Raw genomic sequence first — 15,099 nt, 5'->3', positions numbered from 1 at the left:
TTGCAATGATGGGAATGTAAAATGATACAGCCACTTTGGAAAACGGGCAATTTCATAAAAAGGTAAACATACACCAACCACATCCAGCCATTTCACTCCTAAGTATTACCCCAAGATAAATGAAAACATTATGTCCATATAAAGATTTGTACATAAATGATCATAGCAGCTTTGTTATACCCCAAATGATGAATAATCCAAAATCCATTAGCAAATGAATGGAAAAGTGAAGAAGTGCCTCTCTTCAGCCTGGAATGCACCAGTTGTGGTATATTCACACAAGGGAAGACTAGTCAACAATAAAAAGGAAGGACTACAACATGGGTAAGTCTCATAATAGTTATTCAGAGTGAAAGAAGCCAGCCACACAAAAAATGTAATACTGTATGGTTCTATTCATATAACATTCTAAAGGACAGATTATACTGAAGAAAGTAAATCACTGACTGCCTGAGTATGAGGGGGGAGGACTGGGGAGCGGTGAGGCTGAAGGATTATAGAGGGGCACAAGGACACTTGAGGGCGGATGATTATGTTCACTATCTTAGCTGTCACAGTCTCGTGGGTATACACAGGTCAAACTTATGAAAGCTTACACTTACAATGTGTGTCATTTATCCTATGTCAATTATATTTCAATAAAGCTTTTTTAAAAAACTTACGGACCTTAAGGGATGCATGGGTGGCTCACTCGGTTAAGCATCCAATTCTTGGTTTCGGCTCAGGTCATGATCTCATGGGTCGTGAGATCGAGCCCTGTGCCAAGATCCCCACTCAGTGGGGAGTCTGCTTTAGATACTCTCTCCCTGCCTTTCCCCACACACCTGTGCTCTCTCTCTCTAAACAAAATAAATAAATCTTAAAAAAAAAAAAAAAACCTCATTGAGCTTAAGGACTCAGCATATACTTAAGATCTGTGCATTTACTGTATGTAAGTTATACCTTAAGACATTATTTTTTAAAAAGAGGATTCAGAGAAATCTCTTCTGCCTTGACCTGGAGTTGCAGGGGGGCCCTCAGAATCCCGGTGATGGCCACCAGAGCTGATCCCAGTGTCCTCTTGTCAAAAGCCTGGCCAGGTTATGAGTTCCTCCCAGCTTCCAGCATCTGTGGTTTAGTGAGTCTAAGGATGAATGGAGAGTCCTAGGCAAACAGTGACCTCAGAGGGTTAAACCAGGCCAGATTTCTAGTCCAAACCCTGGGGCGAAGGCTGAGCCTCTTTAAATTCCATTCATCTATCCCTTCATGTTTGCACAGCAAAGAACCTGTTGTGCTCCAAGTACTGATCAGGGCTGGAGGTGGGAGGAGGCAGGGAAGCTGGGAGATGGCAAATATTGACACTTGCTTCCTGGATTCTCGATGCATTCAGTCCCCCGCTCTGCTGAGGTGAACCAGGGGAAGGGCCTGGCTGGCTGCCTTGGGCTCTGTGTCTTTCTGGACACGACTGATGGAATATTGTTCAGGAGGTGGCTGTGGCACCTGCTTCTTTCTGAAAGGAAGAACCAATACACAAGAAAAAAACAAATGTCATCCTGCCAGTGCCAGCCACTTCCTGTTTATGGGCTGCGAGGCCCTGGCCTGGGCTCCAGCTTTCTCTTCCAGGGAATCCTGGCTGAGAAGGAGTGAGACATCAAGGAGGGGATGTGGCAGGCTCTGGACGTGGACCTATCCAGGTTTGGTCCTGGCCATGTGATCTCAGGCAAGCAACTTCATCTCTCTGTGCCTCTGGAAAGTGTGACTAATCAAACCACATTACATGGAGGAGAAATGAGATACAAGAGACAAGGCATATCTGAGTTTGGGGTAGTGTTTGGCATGTACTACATGCTGACTAAATGCTGCCTTTAAAAAAATTTTTTTTATTTATGTATTCGTGAGAGACACACAGGCAGAGACACAGGCAGAGGGAGAAGCAGGCTCCCTGCAGGAACCCTGATGTAGGACTCGATCCTGGGTCTCCAGGACCACGCCCTGAGCTGAAGGTGGTGCCAAACCCCAGAGCCATCCGGGCTGCCCTAAATGCTGCCTTTTAATATTCGTTAAAGCCCCTGGCACAGCGCTTGGCACTCCCCTTTCTTCTGCTTAGAGCTTTAACATTTCCAAGTAGCGCTCACATCCCGGATCTCACTTCTTCTCAATACGCCTGTGCAGTAATTTGGTGAGGACATCATCATTTCTGACGGCAGGGAAGCCAGGCTACGTTGCAGCCCCTTCTCGGAAGGGAAGAATCAACTATGTTCCTCCGGCCGAAAGCCTCTGGCAGCACCGTGCAGTGGGCAGGGTCAGGTTCACTCCCTGCAGCCTAGGATCAGAGGCTCCCCCGGTCTGCAGTTTGGGGGACTGTTTGACAGCCCCTCGGCCCTCCCGCCCTCCCTGCCCTCTTTACCCTGCACTGCCCCCTGCCTGCTTCCCACATGGTGCCGGCCTAGCCCTGCTCCAGAGTCACCACCACCAGAAGCTTCGCAGACCTCCTGAAACTGAGAGTCCAACAGGGAACCGCCGCAGCTGACTCCCCAGACTCCTGACTCTGCCCCCCACAACTGGCCACGCACCCTTGGAAGGTCCTGGCTGCTCTGAGCGTGTGAAGAAAGAACCTCCCTGGGAGCTTTGCCATGACAATGGAATGTAATGCTCCTGGTTTTGTAGTAAACGCTCAGCAGGTGCCCACAGGGTGCACCTGGGAACTTGGCTTCTGGTCTTGCCTTGTCATAACATGCTGAGTGGCTGGGATACATCCGTCCCAGCTTTGACTCTCCATCCTGCAAAATGAAGCATCTTAACCCCCCAGTGGGTGGGTTTGGTTGTGTGGGGAGGGGGGTGATGTGCAACCAGTGGCACCAGTGCCCCTGGGCACTTTTCTGAAAGGAGCCACAGGTCACTGAAGAAGCCCAGGAAGGGATGACTCTGGGGGGCGGGGGCAGGGGCAGGGTGGCACCTGCCTCTCCCCTGCAGGGCTCACCCCTGGCACCAGCAGGAAACACTGAGGCTGACCGTAGGAGCAGACTGGGGTACACTCCCATAGCTCCTCCCAGCAACCTTGTTTCTCCAGCCAGTGCTCAGGTCACTGGGGACACAGTCCATCTGAGTGCTGGAACCAGCCTCCGGGCCTTTTCTTGTTCCTCAGGAACCTGCTCGGCCCTCTCTTCCCTGGACACTGGCGTCCTGTTGGAGAAGGCACAGGGCAGGAGGACTGCTTCTCCCTCCCAGGTCTGGACTCTTCCACCGTCCCCCTCTCCCCTCCCTTCCCTCCCCCTGCTCCCTGAGGTCCAGGTAATCCAGCAGTACCTAGCCCTTGACCACTCCCCGCCCAAGGGCTGGCATCTCTTTCTCACACTACTGTGATTAAAGGTCATTGTAGGACCAGAATGCTTCCTTGCTTGTCGCCCCTGATGACTCCCACTCACCTTAGGAGGAAGTGTGACAGGCTGTGCGCTGCAGGATCATATCCCTGTTTACCTCCTCACCTCATCCCCTACTGTCTTCCCCCCCAGCTTTGGCCACTCTGGCCTGCCGGGCATTCCTGGGCTGAGCTGTACCCTGTCACACCCGCACAGCTATACACATGCTGGCCTCACGGTGGGGAATGCCCTCCACCTCTCCCCCTGGAAATTCTCCCACCCTCCAGAGCCAGCCCAAGTGCCCTTGCTCTGGACTAGGCGTCAGAACTGAGGGCACCCCGAGCAAGCCCCAACTGCCTCACTTGGGCTGTAGTTGGAGGGAAGCTCAGCCAAGGGTGCCAGAGCCCGGGGCTGTCTGTCCCTCGGCCAGGATCCCTGAGGTGCCTCGTCCCAGGAGCTGGTCCTCAGGTCATCAGCCTCAGGGACAGGATTGTGCCCTCACTCCCCAAAGGTACCTCCTTGGTGGTGTCAGCCCAGCATTTCCTGCTGCCCTATCCACCCATCCTCTATGTGTGAGGTGCCTCCTCCATGGAACCCTGTGCTCATTGTGTGTTGGGACCCAGGTCTCTTCACTCCTGGGTGCCTGGCATTGCCTTGGCCCAGAGCAGGCGTATGGAGGTGGCTCAGTGAGGAAAAGAATGAACTGGAGCTCAATAGTCTCTCAGATGCCCATTTTCAATTAAAAACTCACAGAAGAAAAAAAAAAAAACTCACAGAAGGCTCCTATCTAAAATCAATTTTATTAATTTCCAATGCAGATATATTGGTCTTCCTCAACAGGAACTCTCTTGTCAGCCAGATTCCAAATCTCTCTTTTGGAATAGGGATGGACCACATTCTGACCTTCAAATTACCTTATTTATTTTTAAAAAAATTTTTTGAGTTATTTACTTGAGAGGGGGCAGGGGCAGAGGGAGAGAGAGAATCCTAAGCAGATTCCACGCTCAGGTGCAGAGCCCAACTCGGGGCTGAATCTTACAACCCTGAGATCTGACCTGAGCTGAAACCAAGAATCAGAAGCTCAACCCACCCAGGTACCCTCAAATTACTTTTTAAAAATACCCCACATTCTGTTCCTGACCAAAGTATAATCCCACTGGGAGCAGAAAAGTGTTAGGCTTTGGAGCTAGGACACCAGAGACATTGCTTGGGTTTCAGTTCTAGCATTGACTTTGCTCTATGACCTGGGCAAGTCATTTCTTCCTCTGGGCCTCAGTTTTCTCATCTGTTTAACAGGATACCCATCCTTGCCTGTCTGGCTATTGTGAAACTAGGAAGTATCCAGAGAAACAGCTCATTCAGTCAAGCTGGCAGGACCAAAATACAATCCCTCCCTCAGGAAATCTGGGCTGTTTGGTTTGGAAGCTGGTCATGAGGTGGGTGGGTGGGGAGAGGGTAGGGAATGGGACAGAGGTGAAGAATGGGAGAGAGGGGCACCTGGGTGGTTCAGTTGGCTAAGCATCTGCCTTCAGCTCAGGTCATGACCCCAGGGTCCCAGGATCAAGCCCTGCATAGGGCTTCTTGCTCAGCAGGAAGTCTGTTTCTCCCTCTCCCTGCTCATGTTGCTACTCGCTCCCTCCCAAATAAATACAATCTTGAAAGAAAGAAAGAAAGAAAGAAAGAAAGAAAGAAAGAAAGAAAGAAAGAAAGAAAGAAAGAAACAGAAGGGCAGTGAGGAGCTCCTCAAGCTGCTCTTTCTCCTGATCCTCTATTCTCCAACTCAGAGCCTCCCTGATGGCTTCCCACAGGGAGGATGGCAGGTACGCTGCCTCGTGTGCAATCTCTTGTGATCAATCAGTAGGCCTGCTAGGATCCCTGAGTTGAGAACAATGCCAAGGCTGCCTGGGAGCCCAGCAGTATCTATCTTAGGTACCAAAGGGTCAGAAAGTGGCATCACTTCACAAACACGTGCCATCTGTAAGAGCTGAACTCCTTGGCTTGGTTTTACCTTTTTTCTAAGGGGTGACAGGGTCAGGATCTGCAAGCCTGTCTTGGGGCAGAGCAACAGCTTTCCTCTGTGCGACCCCAGAGGACATGCCTAAAATCAGAAAGCAGATTCCTTTCATCGCTGTTAGGAGCTGTCTGACATGGTAGCGAGCTCCTGTCACTGGAGACATTCGAGGGGAGGTTGGACACTTGAAAGCAGGGGAGGCGGTTGTTATTGGGAGACAGTGCATGGACCCCACCAGATGATCCAGAAGCCTCCTTCCTGCCCTCGTGTTCTTGGAGTCGAGGTTATCAGCGCCATCCCAACCGGCCCCCGCCTCTGGCCTGGGTGGCCCACTCAGGGGCCAGGACAGGAGTACTCATCAGACCAGTCGGAGCAATGCTGAACGCGGTCACGGCAGAGGATCCTCGGGATGCAGCCGCAGTACGGGAAGACGGTGGAGGGGCAGCGCCACCACCCCGGGCCACAGGCTGGGCACACAGTCACTGTGGGTGCAAGAGGCAGCAGAAGAGCAGCTGCTGTGTCCTGGAGAACCCCGGCTCTGAAGTCTGCCCTAGCTCCCTCCCGCCCCCACCCTGTCCGACACGGGTTGACTGCATTCCCTATTTCCCTGCGGCAGAGAGCATCTGGACTCCCCAGATCATCACCCGAGCAAGTCTCCCACCCTATTCCTCATCCAATCAAGGTTGTTATTAAGATAAGCAAAGGGGGGCAGCCCCAGTGGCTCAGCGGTTTAGCACCGCCTTCAGCCCAGGGCTTGATCCTGGGGTTCCGGGATGGAGTCCCACGTCGGGCTCCCTGCATGGAGCCTGCTTCTCCCTCTGCTTCTCCCTCTGCTTCTCTCTCTCTCTCTCTCTCTCTCTCTCTGTCTCTAATAAATAAATAAAATCTAAAAACATAAATAAGTAAAAACAAAAAAGATAATCAAAGGGCCAGGCATGTGGTCAGCATTGGGAGGTTAATGGGAGCATATTTTCTCCCCCAGACTGTCCTCCCTCCATCACCCTGACTCAGCCACCCTAGCCGACTTGTGACAGACTCCTTGGTACCCTGGGCCTTCGGGGTGCTTCCCTGCAGGCTCAGCTTCTGCCTGTTGAAACCTGTCCACTCTCTAAGGCCTGCTCAAATACTGCCTCTTCTAAGAAGTTCCCTTTGGTTCTTTTTTTTTTTAGATTTATTTATTTATTTATTTATTTATTTATTTATTTATTTATTTATTTATGACAGACACAGAGAGAGAGAGAGAGAGAAGCAGAGACACAGGCAGAGGGAGAAGCAGGCTCCGTGCAGGGAACCTGACGTGGGACTCGATCCCAGGTCTCCAGGATCACACCCTGGGCCGAAGGCGTTGCTAAATTGCTGAGCCACCCGGGCTGCCCCCCCCCCCCTTTGATTCTTACTTGCATCTCTCCCCCAAACCATCTCTAGGTACCCAGCACTTGCTTTTGGCATCAGCATGATGTTAGTCCCAGGGGTAGGACACATGTGTGACTCCTGACTATCCTCCAGCAGACTCTGGTGCCAGGCACAGCCCCTACAAATACTCGGCACGTGTTTGTTGATTGAACAACAGGGAAGAAATTGAAAGGAAAGTCCAGGGCAGTGAAAGAGTTCCAGACGTGGTCCGGAGACCTGGGTTTGCACCCAGGTCACTTCTTCTCTTAAGTCCCTTCTCTGCTCTGGCCTCAGTTTACCTACATCTAAATTTGAGGCCAGTGATTCCCACCCTGCTCTCCTCTCAGGGTGGTTGGGAGGTGCAGAGGAGAGGAGGGAAACTCAGGCCAAAATCCCAGTTAGGCTTCGTATGTACTCTTTGTCTGACCCCCCCGGGGCCTGGTTTCCTCATTTGTCCCCACCACAGAATAACCATCCAAAAGGAGACTTTTGAAGTGGTGGTGAGCACTCCATCCCCGGAGGCATTCAAACAGGGGTGGAAAAGTTCTTCATGGTATACGAGAAGGGGAGGCAGGAGAACCTCTGAGATTCTCCAGTCAGCTTTTGCCTGGCCTGTGCCCAGACCCCTACCTGGGCTCAGTTCATCCGAGCAGTCCCCACAGTTGTTGGTCCCATCACACTTTTGGTCTGAGTAGATCCAGGAAGACGGGTCTCCACAGCGGGCCACGAGGAAGCGGGGAAGGCTCTGGGGCATGTCCCCTACGGCGGGACAGATGAAGCTGGAGGAAGTCCACACCTGGCCTCCAACGTCTACCTGGAGGAGGAGTGTCCTGGCCACCCTGGCAGTTGCCAAACTCGGGCTCCCAGGGAGAAGGGCACAGGAGACGCTTTCCCAGGGAGGAGGTCAAGCCAAGGCAGAGGAGTATTCCTTCCCTGTCTACCCGACAAGACGGCCAGAGAGCGGCATCTTCCCTGTTCACTCCCGGCTCAGCCCTGGTGCATGCCCACCGCCCAGCCTCCAGAAGTGTCCTTTATCACACCTCTCCAGAAGCCTCCACCAAGTCTTGCACTTGGGTGCCAGAACACAGCGGGTGTGGGTTCACATACTTGGTGAGGGGGAGTCAGAGAACCCTTCTTGAAAGTGGGTTCCATGTTAGTGGGCAGTGGTGTGAAGGGGCTACCAAAATTAGTGCGGACCCAAGCCACGTCACAAGAGGCCTCTGGCAGGAAACAGCCTTTGTTCCTTGGATGAGCCAGGGCCGGCCAAGAGTGTCATGGATGCTTCTGGAGCCTGACCAAGGAGAGGGACAGAGGAGCCTGTATGTGTCCTGGGCTGTGCTGGTGGAGTGGAGAAAACCAGCCATGAGGGCGGGTAGGAGTATGGAGTATGATGTAGGAGTATGGCGTGTGGCCCTGGGAAGAGGATACTCGTGGCGAGCAAGAAAGCCATCTTCAAGTCCTTGCATTGCCACCATCATGGGAGGTAGATTAAAATGGGGTTCAGATGAGAGAAGAGAGTTGGAAGCAATCAAGGACACTACAGGGGGACAGCTCTAAACTCAGCCCAAGGGAGACATTCCCGTGGAAACCATGTGATGAGGGATGGGAGCAGCTGCCTCAGGCTGTAGGGAGCCCCCCGTCCCAGGAGTATGCAAGCAGAGGCTAGGTGGCCTGGGTTTGTTAGGAGAGGCTTTGGGCATGAGCTATGACTTGCACTAGATGACCTCTAACATTTCTTCTAGTCTAGAGGGTCCATGATGCAGTGACGCTTCCCCCATCTGCTCCCTCATCCCACCCGCTCCAACTCAGCAGACTCTCTCCCTCCTACATGGAAAGTGCCGAGTCCATGTGGCCACAGCTCTTCTCTCCTGGGCGCTGTCAGGTCTCTAAGGTCTGGGACCAGGTCTTCCCACTCATTCATTCATTTGTTTGTTCCATCATTCATTCAGGAAATCATCCCAGATACTCCTCTGCTGAGCAGAGGGGTCCCCAATCAACTAGACCAGGCCTGCCCTAGAGGGGTTCACAGTCTGATGGGGGTGGTAAATGTGCCAATGGGAGTAGGCTTGGGACACAGGGAAGCAGAGGGGCTACGGGAGCCCAGAGGAGGGAACTTCACCTACTTTGGGAGCCAGGGAAGGCTTCCTGGTGGAGGTAACACTTGAGTGGAGATGCACAGAGGAAAGGCATTCCTAGCATGGACACACAGGTGTGCATGTACCTGGGCCGGAGGGAGCACGTGTGGTCCTCCCTGAGGGACCATGTAAGCAAAGGCCTGGGGACGTGAAGGTGCCTGGTATGTGCGGGGACCTGAGAGCGTTGTTGTGGCTGGAGGTGGGGCAACCCCAACCGTGTGGCTGAACGGTGGGGGCCCACGCGGGGCAGGGCAGGACTGAGCGGGCACTCACGGCACATGGCCTCATCCTCATCCTCGCCGTGGGTGCAGCTGCGGACACCATCACAGACCCCGCTGGCTGGGATGCAGCTCCTCCGGTCGTGGCACAGGAAGCCTGTCCTGTTTGTTGGCGTCACACAGGCCTGGGCCCCTGAGTTGGCAGGGGAGACCCCAGAAGGTCAGGGGTGGTGCTCCCAAGCGTGTCAGCACCAGTTCCCACAACAAAGCCCCGCTCTGAGCCGGCAGAGGGGCAGGGGCAGCCAGGAGGGTACTGGGCCAAGTGGGGACAGAGACGAGGTCCAAGCCCCCGCTCTACCGTTTGCCAGATGACTTGACCTCTCTGAGCCTCCGGTTCCTTGTCTGTAAGTGGGGACTGGAGCACACACCCCATAGGACTGCTGGGGAGATGGCATAAAGCTTTTGTGTCAATAACCCTAGAACACAGAACGTGCAGAGTAATGCATGGCTCCCTCCTTGACTGAGAGCTTATTGACTGTCACAGAAGCTCCAGAGGGCAGGGCTCTGGTCACTGAAGCGGGTTTAACGGTAGAGCTCCTGGGGCCAGGCCAGGTGGTCAGAAGCAATCTACTGGGGCCGGTTGGGAACCACGATGCCACAATCCCTTACCTCTGGGCACAACCTTACGGGCTGCAGAGCATGTTGACATTTGGATTCTGTCCTTTCTCTGAATAGCTCCGTGAGGTGCCATCATTAGCCCCACTTCACAGATGAGGAATCAAGGTTCAGGAAGGTGCAAGGCCCAGTCATACAGCTAACGGCCCGGGCCCGCTGACCCTGCCCTTTCCTGAGGCTGGGGCTGGACCCCCAGTGTCCAGAAATGTGGGTGGCTGAGTCCTCCCTTCCATCCCACTGGGAGGACGCACACCCCGGGGCTGCTCCAAAGACTGAAAGGAGGGAAACTGGCAGACAAGGGGCACAGGTCACCCTGGCCCCACAGGCTGCGCATGTGACTATCCGGGTGCATGCAAGCTGGACACGGGAGCGGGTCTGTGCTCGTGTGATTGGGCACACACGCACCACGTCTCACCTCCTGGAGCGGTCTCGGCTGGTGCGGGGGCTGAGTCCCAGAGACATTCGTATGTCGCACATGCACACACACGGACACACCCCCCGACACACACATACACAGACACACCCGCATGTGTACACGTGAGCACACAAGTGAACTCCTCACGTGTCCGCTTCTCCTCAGTCTCATGTTCTTACACAGGGGTGTAGAGTCCTGCGGATTTTATCCCCCACTGCTGCCTTGTTCCCTTATAGCCCCCCCCCCGCCTGGCTACAGAGTCATCGCTCAGAAATGACACCCCACCCCCGGCTTGAGCCCCATCCCGTGGATCTCTGGATGGTGACCCCTCCTCAGGACGGTGACCCCTGCCTCACCCACTGCCCCTGCCCCAGGTGCCCACTGACCTCCTGCTATCTCTCCTTCTCTTCATGTGTCCTCCCACCCTTGGGACTCTGCACATACTGTTCCCTATGCCCAGGATGCTTTTCCTGCCACCCCCTCCACTAACCAATTCCCACTTGTTCTTCATGGCCCAGCTCCCTTTCATTTCTCCAGGCGCCCACCTGACTCCCAGACTGGGTCAGAGCCCCTCTGTTCCAGACTCGCAGAGCCCCCATGAACCCTGCCTTCATGTCCATTAATCTCCCAACTGCTAGCTCCGTGAGGCAGGGACTGTGTTGAGCTTCACCACGGAAGCCAGGGCTGCAGGAATGTCCCAGACACATCCCTGTCCTCTGAGGTGGAGGCAGACACACAGACAGATGGCACCACCCAGGGGCTTGGGGGCTGTGGGGGCCAAGGCACGTGGCCCAGCCTAGGGCTCAGGGAAGAGTTCCTGAGGAAGGTGACGTGAGGAGCCAGGTCCTCTCAGTAACCCTTATTGCAGATGTGCAAATGGCAGCTCAGAGTCCTCTGTGTGTGTGCATGTGTGTGTGTGTGTGTGTGCACATGCCACGTCTGTGCACACACCCCAGGAACTGTTCCACAGTCTCATCATGGAGAAGCCAGTAGCATTAGGGTTCCTTATCACTCTGTGGCCCCCAGCCCCTCCTGGCAAGTCCAGCCCACCCTCTCTGGACCACGCTGACCTGGTGTGCGTGGTGGGCGTCCAAGGATGGTAACCAGGGCGATCAGGGCTGCGAGAGTCACCAGCAGGAGCAGCAAGAAGGCAGAGAGGCAGGCTCCCCGGCGCAAGCAGCAGAGGGGGCCGTGGCCTAGTGTGGGGTGGGAAACCAGTGGTGGATCCCCCTTGCCTGCCCCTCCAGGGGCGCCTCCCCACCTATGGGGTTGGGGGCAGGAAGGGCTCCCAGGAGGAGGAGGCTCCTGAGCCTGCCCTGATGCTCCTGGGCCTGCCAGTGGACTCACCTCCACCAAGCACCCATCCCTCACCTGGACCAGTGCCTGGTGAGCAACAGTGGGGCTGGGGGCCCGGGTGTCTGCTCCATGGCCCTTGCCAGGTTGTCCTCCCTCAAGGACTTCTCTGGAGGCCAGGAGAAATGGACACCTGCTTAGTGAGCTGCTGCCTGGAGAAAAACTAAAGCAGGCCTTTTGTGGTGATGAATTTTCTTTTTCAAAACCAACCTTCATTTTATAGAGGAGAAGAGAAGGTCCAGATCACCTGGTGCGGAGCTGGGACGTGGGCCCATGCCAAAACCTAGGCCCTTTGCGTGATGCCAACTGACTGTGCATTCTGGAGCCGGCCAGGATGCTGGTCGGATTCCCAGCTGGCTGGGCCACATGGAGAAGTCACCTGACTCCTCTATGCCTCTTTCCTCATGTGGAAAAGGGGGATCATGACACCTACCTTGGGGTTGTTGAGAGAGTTAGGCTAAGCTAGTTGACCGAGGAGAGCAGTGCCTGGCACACTGTCAGGGCGCCAAAGGCTTTAGCTACCATGAGTGCTTACTGAGCACCTGCTCTGTGCCAGGCTGTATCCCAAGCACCCTGGAAATAACAATGAGTGGAGACCTCCTGCTCCTTCAAATTTCCTTGGGCCTTTCATTTTTGCCTGCTTGTGGAAATAATGAAAGGAAGCTTTATTAAGGACCTGGAGGCATCCTGCTGTGTAGGGCACAGGACGACAGCCACAGCGCTGGTCCTTACCCCCTGAAAGCTTGCTGTGGCACTTAGAGGACAAGGCGTGGGCGGGGCCAAGGGAGAGGGTGGGCACCCTGTGGGCCACGGTGTCTCAGAGAAAGGGGCAGCACAGGTCTCTGGCGTCTGTGTGTTTCCAGGGTCCCCCCACCGCCAAGGGGGCAGGGCACACTATGGGTGTTTTGTGACCACTCTGCCGCAGAGATCCAGGTGACACTTCCCTCCAATCCGCTCACATCCCAGGGCTGCCTGCTTCGCCTGCCCGCGGACCCGCACCGGCCGGAGCCCTGGGCTCTACCTTCCAAGGCCGGTGCGGGAGGCCGCAGGGGGAGGCCCGCCAGGGGCAGCGTGTAGGGGCGGAGGCCTGGCCGAGGGCCTGGGGGGCTGCGAGGGGCCTGGCCGGAGCCAACGGGGGCGCAGATGGGGCAGGGGCGGGGGCGGCAGGGCCCAAGAGCCCGCAGTGCGCAGTGCTGGCCAGGGCTCCCTGGTCGTGGTCACCCACAAACACGGGCGACTCCCGTCGCCAGGGAGGCAGGTGGAGCGGGGCAGCCAAGAGCTGCTGCTCAAATATCTGAGCTGCGCGGCTGCGGGCGGGGGTGTCATAGGAGACACTCAGAGGCCCTGGACACATGGGGGCAGGGCCCTTTGCCCCACACCCAGGCCCCGCAGGAGTCCAACCAGAAGTTAACTAGCACCCGTGGGGAGCAACCAGGGCACCCCAACTTGAATTTGAACCCCATCCCCCAGTCCCACCTCCCGGCAGTGTGGGGTCCCAATTTGGCCAAGCTCCCCAAACACCCTTGGTCTCGGCTGCCTCATCTGTTATCACCCCCAAACAGGACCCCTTCTCGGAGCTGTCCTGGGGATTCAAAGAGGCCGTGCACTGCCAGGCACATCTCAGGGTGGGGGTGGGGGGTGTTGATCCTGTAGAGCTATTATTATTGCTTTCTACTCCTGGTTCTGTTTCCTCATTGACAAAACATGGCCAAGACCGGGCATGTAGTAGATGCTCAATAAATGTGTGTTCCTTTCTTTAGTGCATAAAGGGGAAGCAATCTGTCCTGGTTGTCACATCATTGGTGCTAACTAAGTGTGTGATCCCGCCCGCCTCGTCCATCAGAGGTACAGCCAATGGCCCAGGCCACCCCCTGAGTCAGGGACTTGGCTCCAGGGCTCTCTACCGTGTGTGGTGCGGGGTAGGTGATGGGCCGCCCAAACGGCGCTCAACAAATGCGTGGAGAGAAAGAATGACCATCTTAAGCAGGTGACTATCAGCATGTCTGCGACAGGAAGCTGGGAATGGATGGCTTCAGGGTGGGGGCAGACATCTGAGGGACACTGGGGGCACTAGGCAAGCAGCGGCCCAGCCTCCAGGGAGCCCCACCTGGGGGTTTGGTCCTTTACCTTCCCCCCCGGGGAGGACTTCGGTTCCAGCAGCATGGTCACCTCCATCTCCCTGTGCAAGATCACAGAACGAGGGCTTCTGTGGGCTGTGGGCTGGCCTCAGGGAGCCACACGGCAGGGGGTCCGCGGGAGGGTGGAGGAGAGCCTGGTGTGGACCCAAGGACCCCACGCCCGCCAGTGCTGAGTGCCTCAACCCCCCGGCGCCCGCTCTACGACTCCCACCAACTCCCACCTCTGGCTGGACCGGGCCCTCTGCCTGCAATGCCCTTCTCTCCACTGTGCACTCAGCAAACGTTCATCCTTCACACCTGCTCGGGCTCATCCCTGCAGGGACTTTGCTTGGTGCCCCCTCCCCATAATGCCGACCCTCCCTCCTCGGCCTCCCGTCCACCTGGCTCCCACTGCTCCGTCCCCTCCCGGCACTTGCCACCTGGACAGTGCGCTGGTTCACCTGCTGGGTCTCCCCCTGAGCCTGAGAGACCTGGGCCACCTCAGCGCCTCGTCTCTTTACTGGAGCCCACTCTTGACCCCAGGATTGGCCCCCCAGGGCAGGAGCCGTGTTAGAGCAGCTCTTACCTGGGGGAAGATTTTGTTCATATGTCTGGCCTCCAGCACCCAGCTCCAGCCTCCTGGCACGGGGACCTCCTGGGCAGAGAACTGGGTGCAGCTTCCTGCCCGGTCTCCAGGGCACCCTGGCCCGGGCATGCCCTCCCTGTGGGCGATCCCTCCCAGGCTTCTGCTCGGCCCTTCTCCACTCTGCCCTCTGATGGAAGGCGCCTGCTCCTCGGTTGGGATCCTCAACAAAGAGCCTGAGGTTCAGAGAGGGAGAAGCTGCCCCTGAGTCACACAGCAGGGGGAGGACCTGCTCTTTCCTCCATATCAAGGATGAGACAGGTGCATGAAGATCCAGGAAGAAATACCCAGAATTAATGTTCTAGTGGCTGAAATACAGGAATCCCTTTCTTTTCGTTCTTCTATTCAATTTAATAGGTAATCCATGTGGAAGGACTATGCATTTTCCACTAAAATTATAAAGCAAAATAATTTTAAATTATTTTCTTTTAAAAAGGGGCCATGTACCTTTTCATCTTTCAGGAGACGGTGCCCGTGATGGAGGAGGGGCAGGTGGGTCGCTCACCTGAATAATCCCTGCTGCCCATGCCGCAGGTGGCAGCTTCATCCCTGCTGCTGAGGAGACCAAGGCCCTGGGAGTTTAAGGGACTGGCAGGAGGACCAAGGGGGGAGAGGCATCCGCCTCAGAACTGAGCGTGGGGCCTCCGGGGAAGGCCCCTATGCAGCCCATCTCTGAGGCCCAGGGTTTGTCTACCTGGGACTGGCTTCCCTTTTGCATTAGGATAAACACTAGTGCATGGGGGGCCAGGAGGGAGGGGATGGATGGACGCAGGGCAGCCCTCTGGAGGCCGGCCAAGGGAAC

At 55.7% G+C, this 15,099-nt stretch overlaps 1 protein-coding gene across 1 annotated transcript; it reads right to left on the bottom strand.

The window, feature by feature from the left end:
* Window positions 1-5,117: 5,117 nt before the first annotated feature.
* LDLRAD1 (low density lipoprotein receptor class A domain containing 1) lies at window positions 5,118-12,891 on the bottom strand. The gene is made up of 6 exons (XM_038538813.1): window positions 12,497-12,891; window positions 12,270-12,337; window positions 11,255-11,380; window positions 9,150-9,287; window positions 7,372-7,500; window positions 5,118-5,831 (listed from the first exon to the last, which is right to left on the bottom strand). Exons 1-6 carry the CDS (start codon window positions 12,889-12,891, stop codon window positions 5,683-5,685), a joined length of 1,005 nt encoding a protein of 334 aa, XP_038394741.1. The 3' UTR covers window positions 5,118-5,682.
* Window positions 12,892-15,099: the final 2,208 nt, after the last annotated feature.

The sequence above is a fragment of the Canis lupus genome, chromosome 5 (genome assembly GCF_011100685.1).
Source record: "Canis lupus familiaris isolate Mischka breed German Shepherd chromosome 5, alternate assembly UU_Cfam_GSD_1.0, whole genome shotgun sequence".
NCBI lineage: Eukaryota > Metazoa > Chordata > Mammalia > Carnivora > Canidae > Canis > Canis lupus.
This window is presented reverse-complemented; position numbering and strand designations above follow the sequence as displayed.

Coding starts and splice junctions, on each gene's coding strand:
- LDLRAD1 (XM_038538813.1), bottom strand. CDS start 12,891: ATGTGTCCAGGGCCTCTGAGTGTCTCCTATGACACCCCCGCCCGCAGC. Junction 11,381..12,269: donor CCACAGCAAGCTTTCAGGGG/GTAAGGACCAGC, acceptor ACCCCACACTAG/GCCACGGCCCCCTCTGCTGC. Junction 5,832..7,371: donor CTCGGATGAACTGAGCCCAG/GTAGGGGTCTGG, acceptor TTGCACCCACAG/TGACTGTGTGCCCAGCCTGT.